Source organism: Colossoma macropomum, unplaced genomic scaffold (genome assembly GCF_904425465.1).
Source record: "Colossoma macropomum unplaced genomic scaffold, Colossoma_macropomum, whole genome shotgun sequence".
NCBI lineage: Eukaryota > Metazoa > Chordata > Actinopteri > Characiformes > Serrasalmidae > Colossoma > Colossoma macropomum.
The window spans coordinates 40,143,396-40,166,429 of record NW_023494788.1 but is presented as its reverse complement, the minus strand read 5'-3'; the positions used below and the strand labels follow the sequence as shown (position 1 = coordinate 40,166,429).

At 42.6% G+C, this 23,034-nt stretch overlaps 1 protein-coding gene across 7 annotated transcripts; it reads right to left on the bottom strand.

The window, feature by feature from the left end:
• Positions 1–481: 481 nt before the first annotated feature.
• Positions 482–22,092, bottom strand: ogt.1 (O-linked N-acetylglucosamine (GlcNAc) transferase, tandem duplicate 1). Of its 7 annotated transcripts, none has more exons than XM_036569341.1 (23): positions 21,583–22,092; positions 19,408–19,588; positions 17,975–18,218; positions 17,787–17,855; positions 14,191–14,307; positions 14,007–14,086; positions 13,703–13,898; positions 13,398–13,538; positions 13,177–13,277; positions 12,920–13,073; positions 12,730–12,831; positions 12,280–12,459; positions 11,916–12,074; positions 11,733–11,822; positions 11,508–11,633; positions 10,820–10,990; positions 10,567–10,683; positions 10,316–10,480; positions 9,080–9,127; positions 5,895–6,050; positions 1,864–2,116; positions 1,639–1,762; positions 482–1,553 (listed from the first exon to the last, which is right to left on the bottom strand). In XM_036569341.1, exons 1-23 carry the CDS (start codon positions 21,617–21,619, stop codon positions 1,373–1,375), a joined length of 3,192 nt encoding a protein of 1,063 aa, XP_036425234.1. In that variant the 5' UTR covers positions 21,620–22,092; the 3' UTR covers positions 482–1,372. The 7 variants fall into 7 exon arrangements, with proteins under 7 accessions (XP_036425234.1, XP_036425236.1, XP_036425237.1 ...); XM_036569343.1 differs by having other exon boundaries at positions 5,895–6,047; XM_036569344.1 differs by having other exon boundaries at positions 19,408–19,558.
• Between the last annotated feature and the right edge of the window lie 942 nt (positions 22,093–23,034).

The following is a 23,034-nucleotide window of genomic DNA, read 5'->3' as shown; positions in this document are numbered from 1 at the left end:
TAAAACAGATGTGAAATGTTTTGGTTCCCAAGGTGGTAGATTTTGGTTAAAATTTGACAAAATTGCTCTTCCTAACATTTGGTTCGCCAACCCCTGGGCTAGACTCCAAAACAGTCCTGTGCCTTCTGTTGTGAGACATTTGATTCTACAGATCAGAGCTTTGTTAAAACAGACCTGCAGCCTTACTTACTTGTAAAAGGGCGATTAATTTGGGTAGAGGAACATTGGTATACAAGATCATCTTACCTGTTCACCTTAAATGCAAACACTGAGCTCAGAGGAATCATTTTAATTCACTTTTGGACAACAAAACAATTTTACAGCATCAGGATCAGACAACTTGTACTTAGGTTCAGAGTAATATTGAAAAATAAAACAAGTGCAAATTATTTCTATATCAAATAAATTTCTATAGTTAGTAAGCCATACAAGTTTTTTATGAAGAGCTGATACGTATAGAAAACAGACTCGCAAATCATTCTGAACGTTTGCCACATTTCTTTATTTCAGTTTAAGTAAGAGCCTTGCAGAACTTCACTGACATGACATAAATAAAATGATCAATAGGAAGACAGTGTACAAAACGAAGACAGCTTAGAAAATACTTACCTACACCTCTCCTGGTAAAAATAATAAAAGAAATTAGCAAGTGGGGTCAATACTGGGGTAGTTTGCAGGCCATGTTCACTGTGTACTGAGAAGCTCTGCGGTCTAGCTTGTCCATATAGACATTTTGAGCGTGTTTCAGCAAATGGTACAACTGAGAAAGTTTACCATTAACGATAAAGAAAAAAAAAAAAAAATCAAGATGTTGGCAATCAGTGAGGAAAAACGGTGATCATTCCCATCCACACATCCATTCCACATCACTTCAGGGTCATGATGAACAGGCTAAAAGAGATATAGAAGCATATCTGCCAACTAAAAAGGCTAATGTTTGTGTCAGCGTGTTAAACCCAGTCATTCATTTTAGTAACATATCAAAGTTCCAAGGTACATCGCTGTTCCTCTGACCCTTGAAAAAAAAACCTTAATCTAAAGACATGTAGATCACAATTAGGGGGCTCTTAAAGCCCCTTTCAGATTCCACACACAAGCAGAAGAGAAAAGCAGCTGGAGTGAAGCCAGCAAGAACAGGATTTTTTGGGGAAAAGAGTCTCAGTGAAGGAGTTCAAGCCTTATGCTCTCCTCGCTGGCTCACAGGAAAGATAGCTGTGGCTGGATGGTCAGATTACTGTGATGGTGCTCAACTGCAGGCTCTATCGAGTCTCTGACACCGAAGAAAACTGGGGGTGCGTGGGACGAAGGTAGCTGATTGAAGGAAAAGGTCTGGGACAGATGGGAAGAGGGGGACATGCGACTGCAAGACAGTTCAGTTGCTTTCGCTGGTCTCTAGCGTCTGCAGCTTGATCATGTGGTCAGGCTTAGCTCCACTGGCGTGGTGCTCCCACATCTGCAGGTAGAGGCGTTCCAAGTCCATCGTGTACTGCTTGGTGTTGAAAAGCGGACTGCAAATTCGCTGTTTCCACACACGGGAACGAATCTTCTTCAGGCTGCAGAAGATGACAGAAGATGAGATTACACAGTGGTACCCTCAGAGGCATGCGAGTGTAAAATGAATTTGGCAGGTTTACTTACTACTCCATATCTGTGCCAAGTTTTACAGCAACATCCTCATACTCCTGGCGACTCTGGGCGATGAGCTCAGGACAGCCGAGGCAAGTCAGTTGAGAGGCAGCTACTCGGGAGGCAAGCGTCTCCCCTGAAAAACGATTAAACTGTCAAATACCTTTGCTTTTTTATTTAATTTGCAAAAAGGCAGCGAACTCTGATCTAGGCTACCACACAAAATGTGCTGCTTACCTGGCATCGTAACCATGGGGGTGCCGGCCCAGAGAACATCCATGCCAGTGGTGTGGCCGTTGCAGAGCGGCGTGTCAAGGCACACATCAGCCAGCTGGCCACGCCTCACATGCTCCTCTTTGGGGGCCACGTGGGAGAAAATGATGCGGTTGGCAGGAAGACCCATATTCTGGGCATACTGCTGAATGTTGGGCTCACCCACAGCTGGGAAGCGTAGCAACCAGAGTACACTGTTGGGTACACGTTTCAGAATCTGGAACAAATAAAAAGAAATTAAATGAACTGTACTGAAAACTGCAGGACTGAAAGAAACGTTAGAAGTTTTTCATCAAAATTTTCACTTCATACCGCCATTGCACACATTTGGGCTGGGCGATAAAACGATAACGATAATTATCACGATACAACTTTCCTCAATAGAAATATAGTATAGTGGAGTTATATTCCCTGTTTGAGTGGAGCAATCGGCGATCTGTTCTCCTCTGACCAAGGCCCAATCCCATTTTACCCCTCGCCCCTACCACTTAGCCCTGAGCCCTCTGTTTTGCGCGTTCACATCTAGGGGTAGGGTGTCCCAATTTTTGTTGAGATAGAGGGGGGGCGAAGTGTTGGGGCTACATGGCCCTCCAAACAGAGGTTTTTCAGAGACTCCAAACGGAGAGTTATCAGAAAAAAAGAAAAAACCCGGCAAGATGGCTGAACAAGGGACCAAAGAAACCCACAAATGTGAGAATTTTCTCCGTTACAAAATTACGATGACCACTGTATTATCTTTAGTTCAGTGTCGTTTCAGTGTATTATGGCCGTTTTCTTTGTAACATGCACAAAAAAAATCGTTAATAGAATGCTAATGTCTCGGTAGCTAGCTAGCTAACTTTCTCGTTCCACCTTAAATAGTCCAGCAGTAACTGCTGCACCATTTAAGGTGGAACGGGAAAATTCGAACAAGAAGCTGGTGAATATCTGACTTCAGCTTCATATCACTGAAGAATTAGGGGGGGGTGATAATAAATAATTGTCCCCCTCTTTGAAGGCATATGATGCCCTAAATGTAACTAAAGCCCAGCAGTGAGGAGCTGAACTTTACCCTCCTCTGCTATCACTGAAGACGGGCCGGGTCACCTATAGAGCAGCGCTAGTAGCTGTTAATGAAGCAAGGTTTTTAAAATCGTTTTTATTTTTTTATTTTATTTTGTAGGGCAAGATTTCTACCCCTTGTAACTCAGTTTCAATGGGTTAGGGTGACACTTGAAAACAAGGGGTAGGGGTAAAAAGAAGGAATTGGATTGGGCCTAGGGCTGGGCGATAAAACGATAACGATAAGTATCGTGATATAACTTTTCCTCGATAGAGCGATAAGACAGGTTCGATAAATGTTCGAAATAATACACCATTCTCACACTTCCACATTTTAGCAAAAGCCCTGGTGGCGTTTTCCACTGCAAGGAAAGCGACACTACTCTGCTGTCGCCAGGAGAGGGCGCACTTCCGAGTTTTTCTACATGATTAGAGAGGGAGGGGGCCATGAGTAAGATACGAGAGTTATACAGTCCCTGTTTGAGTGGAGCTACCGGCGATCTGTTCTCCTGTGACCGAGTGTCAGTGACGAGGTTAGTGGAGTATCTGTACTGTCCTACAGTGAACTCACCTCTCTCTGTACATCCTAACAACTTTAGCGGTGTTAAATCACGTCTGCAGCGCCGTGTTACAGCGCCAAACCGTCATATTTTAGTATTAGTGCATTCTCGAGCAACGAAAGTGAAAGAAAGAAGTGGGTTCATGTAAATTACAGCCCTGATTTAAACGAAAGTAAACTGAGGAAGCCGTGAGGCATTGGAGAGCGGGAGAGCGCTATCTTTCCAGGCTAGCTGTTTTTAGCTGCTGGCTAACTTGAAGCAGCGCTTCGGCACAACACAGTGAATTTATGATACTGGAGATCAAACACAACACAAAATCAACGCTTTCAGTTTAAACATACCTAAAAGGAGGACTCTGTCTGGTGTGAGAGATTCACACTGCAGATAATGCTTTTACACAGCGAACATCAGATATACTGCGGTTCACCCCTTAAACTACTACGTTAGCACAGAGAAGTCCAGCCGTCGCTAGCTGGTGTCTGAATACTGTGATATGCTCTGACATGGATGTGGTAGGAGTGACAACAGTGACCTACCGAACCGAGCTGACGTTGTTGAGAAACTAAAGAGTTTAGCACTGTTGTTGGCAACTTGTTTAGCGTTTGTAACGGGATAGCCGAGCGCTCGTCACCAGACAGCTAAAATAATCTGTTTTCTTTCTTAAATCATGACTATTACAAAAATTGCAGCTGTGCTTTTCAAGCTGATAAAAACAGCTCAGAAACTTTCTCCCACTCTTCCATGACAGATTAGTGCAATGTTCCACTGTTTGCCAAGTTTTTGTCATGATCGGACCATAAGTGATAGTTTAAAACCACAGTTAACCACCCAGGAGCAAAATCAGCCTTCAAACGTGAAAGAAATCATGATTTGACATTTATCGCGATATGTATTGATATCGAACGATATGAATTTTGTTTATCGTGATAACGTTTTTGGCCATATCGCCCAGCTCTAATTGGGCCCAAGTGTGTGAGTGATGAGTGTCATAACTGTACTGGCTCAGAGTGAAGTCCCCTCTTTCCTAACATCCTAACAAGCTCTAGCAGCAATACATCACACCTGCTCCTCACAACTACAGTCATATTTTAGTATTAGTGCATTCCCAAGCAACGGACGTGAAAGAAAGAGCACTGCACGGATTTAAACGAAAGCAAACTGAAAATGCTGCATGTGTGGCACTGAAGAGTGTGAGAATGCTAGCTTCCCAGGCCAGCTGTTTTTAGCAGCTGGCTAACTTGAAGCAGCGCTCCGTCACTCGCACAGCACAGCGAATTGATGTTACTGTAGATCAAACAAGACAAAAAAGCACAGATTTCAGTTTAAACGTACCTAAAAAGAGGACTCTGTCTGGTGTGAGAGATTCACACTGCAGTTAGTGTTTTTACACAGCGAGCGTCAGATATACTGCGGTTCATCCTCCAAACTACTACGACAGAATAGAGAAATCCAGTCGTCTGCTAGCTGGAGTTTGAATACTATGATATGCTCTGACATGGATGTGGTAGGAGTGATGGCAGTAAGGCGGTGCGATCCATCATTGATGTACCGAGCCAGCTAATGTTTGCTGTTTGTATTAAGCTGACGCTGTTGAGAAACTAAACAGTTTAGCTCTCGTCACCAGACAGCTAAAATAATCTGTTTTCTTTCTTAAATTATGAATATTACAAACATTGCCTCCGTGCTTTTCCAGCTGGCAAAAACCAGAATTTTTCAACCAGAAACTTTCTCCCACTCTCCCATGACAGATTTGTGAAATGTTCCACTGGGTGGCCAGTGTTTGTCATGTTCTGACCATAAAGGATAGTTTAAAACAACAATTAACCACTCAGGAGCAAAAATCAGCCTTCAAACTTGAAAGAAATAATGATTTGACATTTATTGAAATTTCTCGATAATATTGATATTGACTGATATGGATTTTTTAATCATGGTTTTTGGCCATATCGCCCAGCCCTGGCACACATAATGCACAACTGAAGGTAAATCGCTAGTCTTGTAAGATCATGTACTGTTTACCATCATCTAATTGCAACCCCTAGCTATTGCAGACTGACGATAATGCGTTGGTGTGTGTGTGTGTGTGTGTGTGTGTGTGTGTGTGGTTAAGACAAACAAGCCATCTTGTTTCGTTTCTATGCAGACACTTATAAGCTTGGGCCTTATGGTTTGGTAGTTCTTGTTGTAGGTTACAAAGCGTCTCTTGTTAAAATAATACACCTAAGCTTACTATGTCAATTTATCTCTACTGATACTGTAGCCAGTTACACGTACTATGACGGCTGTGTTATGACAGTGATAAAAATGTGGCTCATACTGATATAGACTGTTCTGAAGCCCATTCAAAATATTACTGACAAATGGCTCTAAAGTCTGGATCTTGCCAGTACTTACATTAGCCCACATCTGCAGAGTTGGGGGGTCAATCTTGTAGAGCTGGTTGAAGTTACAATAGACGATGGAGTCTTCTGGGAGACCATACTGAGAGCGGGTGGTCACCACAATCGTTCTGGGAACCTCCTCTCCTGTGGCAGCCTTGTTATTGATCTGCTGGGCACAGAAAAGAAAAAAAGCGGGTCAGCAGACATATCGAAGGTTAAACAGAGGAATGCTATGTACTTTGGTGTTCACTGAAATAGGGCTGAATGATCTGGGGAATATACCTAATTGCAATTTTTCCAACTAATATTGCATCTGCAATTTAAATTGCGATTTTCAATAAATTGAGATTCAGGCCTGATTTATTTTGGCCAAGAAGACCAGAATATCCATATTTTGGCTTAAGGCTCGACCCCTGAATGAACTGAGCCAAACTCCCAGTAAATTGTGGTTGTGATGTCACAACACATGGAGGTTTGGTTGCCTCTGATTGGCCTAACTCATCTACAGGCACTTCAATTTCCCCCTCTTAAAAAACAACACTTTTGCCAATGTACACACTTTAAGTTGTTCAAGGGTTCTCTGGTAAAGAAAATGGTTCTATATAGAACCATAAACACTCAATGACTCACTTGCCTGCTTAAAAAGTACTCTGCATGGTCAAATGGTTCTTTAGATTTATGGAGAGTGTGTTGTAAATGGTTCTATATATCACCTTTTTGAAAAGGGTTCTATATAGCACCAAAGTGTTTTTTACTGTTACAAGCTTGGTATCATAACAATAGCACAACCTTTTTTGGTGCTATATAGAACCACATGCAACACATTTCTCCATCGATCTAAAGAACTATTTCACCATGCAGAGAACCATTTAAGCATGCAAATGGGTTGTTGAGTATTCACGGCTCTATATAGAATGACTGTCTTTACTAAAGAACTAACTTTTTTTTTAAGAACCTTAAAGATCTTTTTAACCATGTAGGCTATTTAAAAAAAAAAAAAACTGCGGCTCTTACGATTTGAAAATTGCTTGTCTTAAATTGCGATTTCGATATAAAATCAATTAATCTTTCAGCTGTACACTGAAAACAGTGGTACACTGAAAATACAGGTTTGCTATTTGTCGAAATGCTTTTCAATGTGTGTTTAGGTTTGGACAGTTTTCATCTGAAACATTTAAGTAGCTCTAAACCTGCACAAATCAACTACATCTGCTTTCAAATTCATATAAGAATGGTCTCTCAAAAGTAGTCCAAACATGGATGAAACACGACTTCAGCAGTACTACTCTGTTCAATGGAGTCTGGCTGCAGACATGCACTCCGAGACAGATGCACTCTCAGCCCCAGTGACGTCACGTGACATCACTTAACTCATTTTTCATCCATAATTCAGCTAGAGGGTTACATTTAATGTACCTCCCTGTTGAACAAAAGTCACAGAACCCATTAAAAGTGTATGTTGGTTCCTGGTGGTTTTCTGTAATCGCTAATGGTATTCTGTGTTTTCCTGATGGGTTGATATCACAGTGTAAAGGATTCAAATCATTTAATCAGGTGTTCTAGGACTGATTCCAGATACATGTGTTCGTTTCCTAATGGTCTCTAACAGTAACCATCAAGCCAATTCCCATCAGGAGGCAGGTTTCATTCCTAACGGTTCTAAACATCGTCAGCATGACGTTAACTGGTTTCAGCAGCAGCCTGTTCGTTTTTTCTGCGAATAAATCGGACATATATGTCTGATCGGTTTTATGTTTAATTAGATTGTTATCAGTATGATAATGTTAACATATGTTCAGCGTAACTCGTTACCCAACAGTTGTTTCGCTGTTTCTCCCCTCATAAAACCGACAAAAACACTGTTGTGGCAGAGCAGCACTGACGTCATTAATAGGCTGGCGGTGCACGTCTGGCTGAGAGTGCGTGTCTGCAGCCAGACCCTTCTCACTCTGAGCTGTTTTGTTATGCACTAGTAAAATAATGATCTTGGAAATGTTGTTGCTGAACCAGTTCAATACAATTTACATTGTCTACTTCTGCACACATGGAACAAGCATGTATTGACTAATGGAGTGCAAACAGTTTAGAAATCTGAAGTGGTGGTTCCCATTTCATTGTTTCCAGCTTAGGTGAAAACAGTCAAGCAAATTTATCAGAGGAAATGCATTTAATTAGAAATATAACCTGACAACCTGTAACACTCATTAATGTCTTCCAGGTTTCTCAAACGCTAGAGGGCGCTCCTGAACGAGTCCAAAATGAATGGGTTAAGATGGAACATGAGTAAAATTTTTAAGCTAAAGCTTAAAGCAGAGTAGAGCAAGTCCACCTTTTCGTTTATATTGTTTATTCTATACTAGGACATTATCACATACTGAGACATACTGGACATTAAAAGTTGTGGCTCCCAAGGTGGTTTGAATTTTGTTGAAAGGACAAAATGGCTCTTCTTATCATTTGTGTTGTGACTCCTGACCTAACCTGGCTTTAACGCAGAGGGAGCCGGTCGGATTTCTCACTCGTCCAGTTGTGTTTTTGGTTATGTGCCGCCACAGACTGTCCGGGCGCTGCACTTACCCACTTCCAAGTTCCGCCTTTTGCGTTCCGTCAACGTTACATTATAAATTAAATATTTAGAAAATCGATTTTTTGACATTTGTGAATCGATTCAGAATCGCTCACGTCCGCATTGCGATGCATCTAAGAATCGATTTTTTCCCGCACCCCTATAATCTACTGATTGATCGACAATGAAAATGATCATCAGTTGCAGCCCTAATTGAGGACATGCTCACTGGCGCCCTCTGGCATTTTGCAGTCATGTTTTTGATGTAACAGGGGAAACCGGAAGAGGCCATGCTCCTCTAACATAACATCCTATTTTCAGTTTTTACAGAACATCCGTGGCTGTTATAATTATTTATTTAAAAAGAATATAGTATTTTTGTCCAACTCACAAAGGTCCTAGTAGATACACGGCCACAACAAATCTACCCATCCATAAACCATGACAAATACCAAATATCAGTCTGAACATGACCTAGGTGTGCATTCACACAAAGCATCTGACTCCATCCCCATGTCATGTGCCACCTACAGCTGTGCAAAAGACCCAGTGAACTGAAGAATTTGAGGAAGAGTTGCTGTTGCACATCCCGCCTCAGAGCGTGCTGTTCTGTACCAGCTAAAATCTCATACCTGTAAGGCTACAGTCCCAGATACTACAACCTCCTCGAGAGTAAAAATCTGAAAAAACAACAACACGTAGTGATATTCCATCCCAACTGCTACAAAAATAGTGTATTTTGAAAGTGTTGGTTTCTCTTTACTTGATCTTCTACATGATTCAAGCACCAATTAAGAACACATGCAGATCTGGGGGGAGTGGATTAGAATTACTTTCAGCATAACCCTGTGGAAAAGCTATGCATTTCTTTGCATCCATCTATCACAAATGCACACAATGCAACTTGCCACACTGCTAGTTTAACACCAGCCACGTTTACATGCAGCCTAATAATCCGCTAATAATCCGACTAATAGCTCAATCGGAACAGAATACGTCCATGTAAACACCTCAGTCTAGTCTGATTGAGGTCATTTGGAATACAATTTCTATCCGATTGAACGAGGCGGGTAATCCCGTAAATAATCTGTTAAATAGAAGAATAATATCCGTGTAAACGCCTGTATCTGATTACATTCCCTATCGGAAAGTTTAAGTACATTCTGATCATGTTCGTCGCGTCATAGTGAAAGTCTATACCGTTCAACATGGCGGGGCAGAAACTGGTCTGCAGAGGAGACGAAGTTTATGCTCTGATCTTTAAAAGACGGCGGTGGGACGGACGTCCAGCTTACGTGTCTCAGAACACGACGTCTTCCTCTCGGCCTTCTATAATAAGGACGTTTTCCTGAGTCTCACATCATTTTAAAGCAATGTTAAAACACAAGCACGGCAACTGAAAACTCGTCTCACGTGATGTTTGCCGTCATGGTAACGTTTACTCTAAGGGGTATTTCATGCATGCGCATCATTTTGGGTCTGATTACTTGCAGTGTGCATGTAAACAAAGATTTTCCATCAGACTGTTAAGAGTGAGCATAAACACCTCAGTCTTAATCTGTAATTGGAATGCATTCAATCGGATTAGCAAATTCTTTGCATGTAAACACAGACACTGATTTCAGCATTTGACACAGAATTTGTCAATTAGAACAAAATCAGAAAAATTAGTAAATCCATTTAACAAACCATCAACCTGTCAATTTTTCCACTGACCTGGATAATTACAGAAGGCCCAGCATGAGTTATATCAGGAAGAAAAACACCCACATGCAAAAAGGAAAACAACTCTTTAGCCAGTAGGGTTTGAACACCAGTGCTCTATTGTGTTTGAGGTGTAATTACTCTGGGTATTCAACAGACACTACCTGAGTGGTAGCCAGGCCATTGCTGACAGTGAAACCATTGATGGTGACCTGGATCTGGCCCTGGTTGATCATGTTGATAATGGCCTCGGCTGCGGTGTTCATAGGGATGACTGGCATGGAGAGGGCTCCGTTACTGTCTGTGGCCTCCTGGCCATCACACTCCATCTGAAAAGAGGTCAATTTTAGGAAAACCAACACATACATCTAAATATGCCATAAATTAAATGTTCGTGTTTTGGGATTCTACTTACCTTTATGACTTTCACATCTGGCAGGCTGTCTAGGAAAGCTTTGAGATCTATGCCATTCAGCACGATGCGATTGTCGAAGATGTGTCCATTGGACTTGAAGTCGATCACTGCCTTTTTCTGGAGAGCATAAAATCGAATATTAAAAACTGCTACACGGAAGTATGCAACACGGAACGCAACGTTCCTCTCTTGGTTTAAGGCAACATTTTTCAAATATAACAGCAACTCAATGAATATATAGATAATGTCATACCTTGAGGTGGGGGAACATGTTGGCATGGTCTCCGATAAAGAACGTATTAGGCATGTAAGCCATCTTCTCAGAGTACTGCTCAGCCAGCTCAGCTGGAGAAGTTTCCTTGTCTGTAATGATGTAGTCCATGAAAGGAGCTCCACTGGTGCCTGGGTATCCAAGCCACATCGCCTGAACAGAAAGTACTCATGTAATTCAGAAATAAATTCAACTCATACATACGAAAACCTACACCGATCAGGCATAACATCATGACCACCTCCTTGTTTATTAGGGGATACCCACAGGACGCTGTTGGCTGGATATTTTTGGTTGGTGGACTATTCTCAGTCCAGCAGTGACACTGAGGTGTTTAAAAACTCCAGCAGCACTGCTGTGTCTGATCCACTCAGACCAGCACAACACACACTAACACACCACCACCACGTCAGTGTTACTGCAGTGCTGAGAATGATCCACCACCCAAACAGTACCTGCTCTGTGAGGGTCCATGGGGATCCTGACCACTGAACAACAGGGTAAAAGGGGGCTAACAAAGTATGTAGAGAAACAGATGGACTACAGTCTGTAACTGTAGAACTACAAAGTGCACCTATACAGTGGAGATGATAATATGGACAATGAGCGTAGAAACAAGGAGGTCATAATGTCACGCCTGATCGGTGTACGTGGACTATTAAATGCATACCTGAATGGGAGCTGGGCGCAGGGCAAATAGCTCATTGCGGGCTCCTTTGGTGTAGCCGTTCATGTTGACGAGAATGTGAACCCCATCTTGGTGGATCCTGTCTGCAGCCTTGCCATTGCAAGGGATCTATTCAAAAATACACATTAAAAGAAAAAAAATAATTATACTGGAACATTAACAGAATAGAAAACAAGGCCAAAGGCTATATTTCCTGTATGTTCTAACCTGGGAGAGATCAGTAAAGTGATGAGCCTCAGCCATCACTTTGACTCTGAAGTTGGTGCTGTCATCAGGACTGAGGGCATAACAGAACACCTACAAACAGAATGGAACCAGGTTAATGTACTGGGCTTTCTTTTAAGCCCAAGTTTATAAAGCGCTTCAGAAACAAGTTACAACTGAACTCACCTCAAACTTCTCAGAGTTATGCATGCCAGGAATGGACTGCATGAGGTGGGAAGTGGGGTGGTTGCCAAAGTCTGAGCTGACATAGCCAATCCGCAGACGCCCTGCGCTGGCTTTGAGGTCTTTAGGATGCTCGTAGGCAGGCTTATGAAGAGCATTTATCTGCAGCACAGTCCATGGGATTGTTAAAATCAATGATGGTAAGACTGTCACACATCATAAACAGCTGCACACAATCTCTTCGCATGTTCTGTTTAGCTGGCTGCTGATACAGTGCAACATCCTTAAACTAACCAAAGTCAAAACTTAACTTCCAAAACCTCTCATGTGGAAATATCTAGCAGCATTACACAGTGCTGTGTTGTACCTTGTCCAAACAGAGGTTGCCATGTCGCTCTGCAATGGCTTTGCGGAAGCCATGGGAAAGAGGATATAGCATGCTATGGTGGGGGTGCACTGAGGGGAGACGGTTCTTATCCAGCTGGTCAGCCACAATGCTCACCAGCTTCTTCATGCGCTCATCATAGTCAGTCCAATCACACACAATCTGAAAAGGAAAGTTGATCACAGCTTTGTTACTGAGGATTCGTGGCACAGTCACTAGTTCTATAACAAGACACATACTAAACGCTGTATATCAAAGAAACAAAAGAGAACATGGTATTTCTGATGAAAAGCTAGGCAGCAAATCCTATCAGACTTATCGATGTGATGCTAATGTTATCTTTAAAATGCAAACAATTAAAATAAAAGAGGATATCATTAAATCCTTATGCCTCATAGGAGGCAAAACAACACCTGGAAGGAAAATACATACCTGTAGACAGTGAGCAAGGTTGCAGTAAGCATCAGGGAAGTCAGGCTTGAGCTTCAGAGCAGTGCGGTAAGATGCAATTGCTTCTGGAATGTTCCCAGAGTCCTATGGGTGTATGCACACATTTAACAAGCACATTCAGAAAGAAATCAAGAAAAACCTTCACTATCCATGGGTGGGTATTACAGCATACCTTGTGGATGGAAGCCAGGTTGCTGTGAGCATCTGCAAAAGCAGGGTTGATCTGAATGGCGCGTGTGTAGCACTGCAGTGCGCCCTGCACATCTTGCATCTCTTTTAGGGTGTTTCCCATGTTGGAGTAAGCATCAGCAAAAGTGGGGCTGATCCTGTAGAAGTGTTCAAAGATAAAGTATTACTTACAAGTTACAGGCTACAAGATGACATCAATTCAGAATATATAAAATGTGTCACAAAAAAACAACAGCATGCCTGATAGCTTCTTTGTAGTGCATGAGGGCTTCCTGCAGCTTGCCCTGCTGCTGAAGGACACTGGCAAGGTTTGAGTGGGCTGCAGCAAACTCTGGGAACACCTGTCAAACACAATCAAGTGTTCAGGAACAAGTAATCTTTGAGTCTAAGTATGCACACGTGCTTCCACAGACAGTACAATAGAGTTGACCTATATTCAGCAAATATGAACAACATCTCACCTCCAAAGCCTTCCTGTACAGCTGCACAGCCTCCTCGATGTTGCCCTGCTCCCGTTTGATGTTGGCCAGGTTGTTCAGAGAGTCTGCGTGTGTGGGGCAAAGACGCAGTGCTGTGTTGTAGCATTCCTCTGCCTCAGAAACCTGACAAGAGACGACAGACAGTTAGCCTAGGCTACAGGGAGACTAAGCCAACCCAGCTGAAACCAACAGACAACTCACAACCAAGTTAGCAACCCATTATAATAAAACTACAACAGACATCACAAAGACACCAGGTAGCACCAGAAGGAAATTCATTTCCTTACATTGCCCTTCTCCTTTAATGCATTGGCGAGATTGCAGTATGCATCAGGGAAGTGAGGCTGTAGCTCAATGGCACGTCGGTAGGTGTCGATGGCAAGGTCAATCAGACCCTGCTCATAGTAGACGCAGGCCAAATTGCCATGAACCACGGCATGATTGGGGCTCAGGCTGAGGGCTCGCAGATAACTGGCAACAGCTCTGTAATGAAAAACATTTCTCATCATGACTAAAAGCCTCTTGCTGCTCTGAACTTTCAAGTTAAATCAATACTAAAATAAAGGTATAGAAAATACTGAAAATGTTAACCTATCAAAGATGCGGGCTTCCTTAAGAACATTGCCCAAGTTGATATAAGCGTCCAAAAAGTTGGGATCCAAAGTCACTGCCTGCAAAACAAAAAAAAACACACCAAAAAATGTATCAACCTACACTATGAAACTGCATCAGACTGAGAGCTTCATCAGACATGCATGCAATTCCTTCAACTTGCCTTCTCAAAATGATGAATGGCCAGCCAGATCTCTCCCTGGGCGTTAAACACGCAGCCCAGGTTGCTCCACGCCACAGCAAAGTTTGGCTGAGTCTCGATTGCCTTCAGGTAGCAAGCCTTTAACGGGTTAACAATGAAAACAACAGAAGGAAGAGGGAAGGAGGGAGTAGTAGAGCAGACAGGGGAGATGGGGGTTGTAAAAGAAAATAAAAAAGATTGAATAAAAAGGAAGAAAACAAAAAGGGCAGAGAAAACTACAGTCAGTATTCACTCTCCAAAAAGCAAAAAGTGAGTCTACAGCGTGGGCTCGCAAGCGCATCATTCTGCCGCGCTAAGCTGCACGCTTTTTCCTGCGCTGCGCAAATATGACCAGCACCTACACTCCGACTGACATTCTTCAGTTATGGTCTCACTGAGAAAAAATAGTTTGAGACATTTAGAGAAAAGAATCAGAATTTTACATTTAAGGTTCAACATTATGCAAGTACAGTGTAATACATCCAAATGTGCATCAACAACAAAGTTCTAATCGATACCCATATTACATAATAACCATATTACAATCACAACCTTAAATGCCTGTACAGCGTGTAGATGGAGGTCCCTGTAATGCAAGCGCAAAATACCACACGGGCGGCTATTGTGTCTAGCCACGCCGCGGTCGCTGCTTGCGCCATGTCTGCTTTCCGCTTTCGCCAGCGCTTACTCCGGCTCAGAGCACAGACCACAGACCTAAAGCCAAGGGCTCCCGACCCCACCAGAATGGACCACTCTCTGAAGCCCACCACCCTTCAGGAACACAGCAAAGGGAGGCCAAGGCCAAGACCAATTCCATTTGACTTGGAGTGGTATACGAAGAGCTTAATAAAGACGGCTAGTGCTAAAAATGTTGCCAATGGTGCCCTGTGTTGGGCTGGGGGTCCACTGGGGGCCATGCTAGCAGGGCGGGCAGGCAGGTCTGCAGGCCACAGGCCGGGAGGGGAGGGGAAGGGGGAGCGTCTGTCGCGCGCTTGCGCCTTTTGGGTCGCAAAAGAGGGCGTTTTGTCGCTGCGCAGCCCCTGCGTCGCTGCAGACTCACAGCGCATCATCTGCTCAGCAGAACGCTGCAACTCCAAATCAAGAGGAAAAAAAATGATAAACCAAAGCAACAGGAAAAAATAATTAACAAGTAAGAGTTAGAGGGTTCTTACTGTGTTTTTGTTTGCTTACTGCATCCAATCCATGTTTAATTACTTGGTAGGGCGATGTTAAGTTATACAGAGGAATTGTAAATAACACTATTTCTTTCCATTTTTTTTTTTATCCTTTCTTTTCTTGTTTTCTTTTGTTCTTCAAAGGTAGCCACAAGACAGAAGAGCTCAGGCATGAAGAAGTATTTTTTTTTTCTTTTGTTGGCAGTTACAAACCCGTTACCATATTTTTGGACTTTGTCTGGGGGGGCGGCCGCAGCTGGAAGAAGAGGAGAGGACTGATGCTGCCCTAGTGTTCCTTTCCGCCGGACCGCACCTACGCAGGAATAGTGTCACCCACCTGAAACCTTCTAAATAACAATATCAGCGGTGGAAAAAACCAAAAGAGACAAAATAAGAAAACAAGACCGTTAGTAAAAGTTGGCAATCAATACATTGGTTTCATATGGATATGAAAAAAAAAATCTATTCACAGAAAGAAACAAACCAAAAAAATAAACATCCTACTCAATTTTCACTCATGCAATGTACAGGATTTCAATTTTAAAATGAAAAGAAAATGCAAATAGGGGGACGAGAGAGAAGAAAGGCTTTGTAATATATATCGTAAAGAAAGGTTCTTAACTTGATTCATCCTGTTCCAAATGTAAACAAAGGAGGGAGGCTAACTGGCTTGATCTTCCCCAAATGAACTGAACACATTTCTTTGGGGATAATATTAATCATAGCATTAATCATACTGGGAGAGACAAAAGTGAGAAAATAATCATTAATTGTTTTCTTTCCTTTTATTGAAATTCTTAGTTTACATGATTTAATACACTGTTTGCTTTATCCTGTCCTGCCTTCTTGAATCCTGGCCAATGGGTAAAGAAAAAAGTCTGTGGTTTAATGATTTGTATCTAGAAGCCTCCACAGCTCTGAAATAAAGAGGTCAATGCTTGTGCTGCGCATGTGTATTTCTTTCTCTCTAATCAACGCATCTGATGCGTGCAGTGGAGTGCAGATAGGGAGCTGCCTGCCTGGCACAGCCCAGAGCTAACGTCACAGTGTGGACAATGCATGACACCCAAAACCTCCCAAATGCCATTTAGTCATCCTGAGTGAGGACAAATATGGGGGCAGAAATTTAACTAAACTGGGGACTTGGTAATTAGCTAAAACACTGTGGAGCTCTCAGAGAGCATCAATAGGCTTGGCTGGAGGGTCAGGCAGGCAGCTCTAAGCGCGCACACTCCACAGGCCCTGAGCAAGCGCGCGGGGGGGCAGAGCGACAGAGCCAATGTGGTGGGTGCTGGCACCCAAGTGCTCCTCCCCACTCCTCCCCCCTGTGGCACAAATAAGAGGGCTTCTAACCAGCGAGGAGAAATCTCTCTCTGCAACTTCCTCTGAATCTCCCACAGATCCACCATTAAGGGGCTGGACCAAGTGTTGGCGTATGTGACGGTCGGCAAGCACCAGAGCCTTTTTTACTGATGGGTGGAAAATCTGCCGTGTCGGCCAAAAGGAATGTTCTACATGGCTACTCGGTAGACAACAACGAATCGAAAACGTTTTTGGGTTAGAAGCCATCTTATTTTTAGCATAGCAAAGATCACTAACTTCATATCAATCCATTGTGTTTTTTTCCCCAAGACCGAGCCAGCATAATCCCTCCATTACGCTAAAAGAACAACATGCCAGAACAGCAATGTTTAAAGATTCTCCCTTTGGTGAGACACAGAAGGCCCCAGCCTTTCTTCCTGTGTTGAGGGGCACTGACATAGACGCCAGGCCGGGATGAAGCACAATGTTTAAACATAGAGAAGCAGAAGGAGTGAGAGAGAGCAGGAGAAGGCAATGGAAAGAAGGGGGTTCATTCTATTCTAGCCATTACCCAATTGTTCAAAAAAAGATTTAAAAAAAAAAAAAAAGACCAAGACATATAGTTCTCTTTGGTTGCCATGAAAGTGACTAGGGCTAGACTTGCTCAGGGGAAGAGGTGAGGAAAATTTCCAATGACAAAAGAAATTACATCAGAGCAGTCTAATGTTTTGTCCTAGGAGTATTTTTGTCCCAAAACTGACAGGACCAGATGAAGGCTTAGGGGCTTTGTACACATTAAGGCTTAGGCTAGGCCTGCTGAGCAGCAGAGTGAGCGGTGATGTGGGGCTGAAGTGGTGGGCCAGGGTAAGGGTGGGAATAAGAAATGAGTACAGACCACCACACTCAAAGAGAGCAGAAAAGGGACTTAGTGTTGGAAAGAGAAGGAAGCACTCACTCCAAAAGGATAGTAAAGGTTTAAGAGTTAAGAAGGGATGTAGAATCAATAAATAGCTTGAACAAAAATGAACGAACAGAAAAAAAATGAGGGGGGAAAAAAAAAACTTTACAAAGACATGCACAGGCTGACATGTCAAAACAGACCTTTGCTTCCTCCAAACGACCAAGAGCTTTGAGAAGGTTGCCCAAGTCACTGCGCACACAATAGAGATCCTGCAAGGAAAAACAAAAATTTCAACTTCACTATTAATCCAAAACATAGACGTTTGGTACAGATGGGTAAAGCGCTAAGTAAGCATTGTAGCTGTAAAACTTGATTTGTGTTCACTCACAGGATTGTACTGGAGAGCTGACACATAAGCCTGCACTGCTCCCTCCATGTCCCCCGCAGCAACCAAGGCAGCAGCCAGGTTGATGTAGCCGTCGATGAAGTCCGGCTTGAGGCGGAGCGCATGACGGTAGTGCTCGATGGCCTCCTGCAGTTGACCGCGCTCCTTGTACACATTGCCCAAATTGGAGTAGGCCTCAGCCAGCATGGGATTCTGCTTGATGGCCAGAGTGCTGAAGTGCGCCGACCTGCATGCCAATCAAAGAAAATGCGTTTACAGCCGACAGTTAGAGTAGAACCCAGTTAGGATGAGTTGACTAATTTAACCCATTTGTTTAGTGTACTATTTGGTGTACAGGGTGATTCAAAAAGATTATTCTGATTTCAAAATGATTTATTTCACTTGTAAATCATTACAGATCAATGCAGTAAACTGTAAATGGTTTAAATGAGCAAAAAGTTTATAATGTAATTGTACAAGGTCTCAGTATGAACCTCTTCCAGCTGTACAGACAACATCAACGCCATAGTCAAATTCATCCCATACTCGATTGAGCATGTCGGGTGTCGCTGCACTCACGGCTCTTTCAGTGCGATTTCGGAGATCATCCAGTGTTGTGGAACCAACAACGAACACTCTGAGCTGTTGGAGCTTCACTGCCCACGAAAATCACACTGCACAGTTCTGACGGATTCACTCTTATTGAAGTGGAGAATGCAAAACGCTTTCTGCTCAGGGGTCTCATAACCTCGCAGACTGAAGGGAGCCATCTTCCAGTGACGGTCACAAACTATATGACCCCCTCTTTCAATTGGTATGTGATTGGTTCCTAGGCGCCTCACGGTTGTAATATATGGCGCTTTGAAATCGGATGAATCTTTTTCAATCACCCTGTACTCTGATGTGATCAACATTAACACCATGTTTGTTAGCTCAATTCCTTAAAACAGCCACTTAATTGATGCATGGACATTTGACAGTTAAGCATGTTAACATTTGGCTTTTATCTTTATCTAAAAATATACTACATTTAATAAAGGTAACGTCATGACTGATTTAGTAAGCTTCTTGGTCTGTAAGGGAAACAATCATCCAATTCCCATTTGTTCCCATATGTCCATAATACAATTACCATGATCCCAGAGGTATTTATTTTTAAAAGAAATCTCTAAAATACTAGAAGCAGATAAAGCTCATTGCCCCAGTTTCAAAGAACATCACTTCAATAAACGTGAGACACTCTCATGCTGTTTGAATCATGTCACCACCACATGTAACAGAAAAACAGCCCCGTGGAAGAAAGACCAAAAAGATGAAGAACCTCTGAGCACCACTCCATGAACCATCTCATACCTCCCAACCAAGAAGAGTGAGCTAGGCCCACTGTGCTTCAGGCAGATCACTGAAAGGACAGAGGCCTTCCTGAACCACCTCACCTGTCGAGCCTGCGGCACTGGAAATGGATGGAAGACAGCAGCAGCAGGACGCCAGTGTTGTCAGGTTCCTGCCTCCACAGCTGCATGCAGTGGCGCTCTGCTGCCTCGTAATCACCTGACTGATACTCGCGGTGTGCCAGCTCAGCCAACCCTTGGAAGGAAAGCATACGTTTTGTTGGTTCTGTGGCACCAACACAACCCGTAGGAGGAGGGGGGAAAACAACATGTTAGAAAAAATGGAAATGAGGCAAAAAATAAAAATGACAAGAACAGAGATGATGACTTTTTTTTTAAAAAACTCATGCAGACTACTCATTCAAGTGTCTTATGTCAAAAAGGCACATGCTTAAAAAGAGAATAGAGTTTTTAATGACACAAACATAAGAGGCCTATGTGAAAAGAGGGAAAAACTCATTCACACACAACTACAATAAAGAAAATGGGCTTAAAGGATGCGTTCAGATCAATGTGAAAGGTTTCCAGTGCAGTCTCATGGGGAGGGTAGCACTCTGTTTCTTATAAAACAGTCAATCAGTGACTTATCTAGGCACCTGATGATGCCACTGAAGCAATATTTGTCTTTGATAACGTTCAAAGGCTGAACACATCCTTTAAATGAAAGAAAAATGCAGATGTAGAGAAGAGGTATGAGAATGAGTGTGACAAAACAGTGACAATCCAAATAAATTTATGCACTTGCCAAACAATCAGATTACATCTGACAGTCAACCGTCAATACTGTAACTGTTATGCGTTCATAAAAAGGAGGTAAAAACATTAAAAATTGGTAGAAGCAGCTGCAAGTGGATATACCTAAAGTTTTTATGTTGATTTAAAATATTTTCTTTTGTCCATCAAAGACTGACCTTGTCTTTTTGCTATTTTTATTGTTAGTACTCAGCCAAACAGTCATGTTATCTATTGTGGACGTGAATTTAACATTCAATTTTCTTCATACAGCCTCATCTATGTATTATTTGGAGAGCGGGTGCATCAACAAGCCATTATAATCTCCCTAGAGTATCCATTTATATTTACATCCGTCTTAGCACTTCAGCACCCCACCCAGTAAATAATCAGCTAATGTTTACTCACTTCTCCAAACCCCTTCCACTTATTTGGTGCGCTCATTATTTTTCCCAACAGCTACTATTGACATCTGCGTTATATATAATTGGACCCTTTGTGAAATTTAAGACATAGGCTGCATCTCAAACCACACACTACAACACTAAGTAGTAGGTAAGAAAAAGTGCACTTATCCACGTGGTATGTACAGTATAGAAGTGCGAAGTTTGGGATGCATCCATTTACATAAACGGCTGAAAATTGAATTGAATCGACCTTAAAAACTCAAATGTAGCTTAAGCATCATTACACCCCTACTAGTGCTATGACACTAATACTTAACACGATTTGATATTACAACTGGGCAATATGAAAACATTTACTGTTATCACGATTAGTTACATCACAATATGCTTTCCTGGGCATGTTGTGGATATGGGCAGTACTTAGAAATCACATCCCAGCTGCACGTTTTATTACAAAGACAGCATAATTTGTCCTGTTCGATTGGATTTAGTGCAGCACAGTGTGCAAAATGTTGAATACAAACAACATAATGTTTACAGTACCTTTAAAATAAGCCACTACTTTATTCTAACTTATGAAGTATCGTGATACTACATTCTACCAGATCATCCACTTCCGTTTGATACACCTTGACTTCACTTACAGGAAACGCATAATTTTACAGACTACAACCCTCACAAGAGACGTCAGCTATCTATGTTGAGTAGCTTACGTCATCTGCATTGTTTGAATAGACGTTACAGCAACTAAAGACAACGCTCACCGCAGCTGCTGAACCAATGTGTTATGATTAGTCAATACTCAAAAATCCGTGGGTCTTACCTGTACATCGCAAACAAGAACTGAAACTACAAAGTACCGTCAGCTAACCAAGCTAACTTGGTCGCAATCAGTCAGGTTAGCCAGTCAGCTATTAATCTGGAAAGCGATTAAGCACGTCAATGCCAGAAGCAAACGAAGACTGTTCTTAGTCTTATGGAATAACGTTAATGAGCCCATTTCAAAGAGGCTGAAGCCATGGTTTGTTAGCTATTATGTATGCCAGCCGATCGGCTACACGGACTGTACGGTCACGTTTACCTGTGCTGTCGGCCACGTTTCCCACCGAGCTCGCCATCTCCCCTTCTGTCTTCGAGTCTCGCCGGACGGTCGTCAGTGTGCCAAGAAGAAACGCGGAGCTACTGAGTCAATACAGTAACAATAACCACCGAGCAAACTCTCCACGAGTTAGTCTATTCAGCTTTAAGACGGTGAGGTTTTCACTGCGAGTCTGACGAAGCGCTGGAAGCCGGTCTTTCAGGACAGCGACCTCTCCTTTCTCCTTACGCTGCCGGCTAAGCTAACGAGAGAAGCTAACCGATTTGAGGCGCGGAGCAAATTCACCTCAGTTACGTCTCGCGCGCGCACCCACCAGTTTTAAACCGCCAGTTAGTCTTTTTCTTTGTTCTTGTACCATGAAATATAACCCTACGAACATTACGGCTCTAATTTAATCAAATATAGTCATACTACTGCCTCCGTTCACCGTCGCGGGAGGTTAACTCCGCTAACAATAGCATTGACCGAAATGGCGGAACCTGACCGGGACTTCTTTTGGCTATAAAAAAAATAGACCTGGCTCTCCCGCTTTGACACATTTAACAGATGTTCGGAGGCAATATCACTTATATTTCCAAATAACGCCTAACTGCACACATCTGTTACACTGAAACAGGAAAAAATGCGAGGTGAACTTGTTTTTACCTCCCAACAGCACATATATTATGAGCTCTTGCGGCGGAGGAACCTCGCAGGAGAGGTTGTCGTGCTTCGGCACACGGCTTTTCGTATCATTGCGCCAACCACTGCGGCAAAACTCCGGAAAGTTCCATTAGTAAAGATGGGGGGGTGTCCCTTTTGATTACTTAAGCAGTTTCATGTAAATAAAAGATTATGAGGGTGTCTCGGTGTAGTGAGTAGGCGAGGTATAAAAGCCAAAGCGATATTTTATGCTTTTTTTATGCCAAGAAGTCGGGAACGCTAAGATACAGCAAATGCTGAAAACTCACACAACCCTCAAACGACGTGCAAAATCGTACGCCTTAGTAAATACACGATTGTATCAATGTTGTAATGTTTATTAAAGCTTTGTAATTAATGCATTAATATGTTCATTGTTTTAACAAGCCTTAATGTCTTTTGACAGTGGATTTTACGAGTTTTTTTTTAGTGGTGATCCAATATGGGAACTCTGGGCAAATGCAGATACACTATATTGCCAAAAGCATACACTCACCCATCCGAATCATTGAATTCAGGTGTTCCAATCACTCCCATGGCCACAGGTGTATAAAACCAAGCACCTAGGCCTGCAAACTGCTTCTACAAACATGTGTGAAAGAATGGGTCGCTCTCAGGAGCTCAGTGAATTCCAGCGTGGTACCGTGATAGGATGCCACCTGTGCAACAAGTCCAGTTGTGAAATTTCCTCGCTACTAAATATTCCACAGTCAACTGTCAGTGGTATCATAACAAAGTGAAAGCGATTGGGAA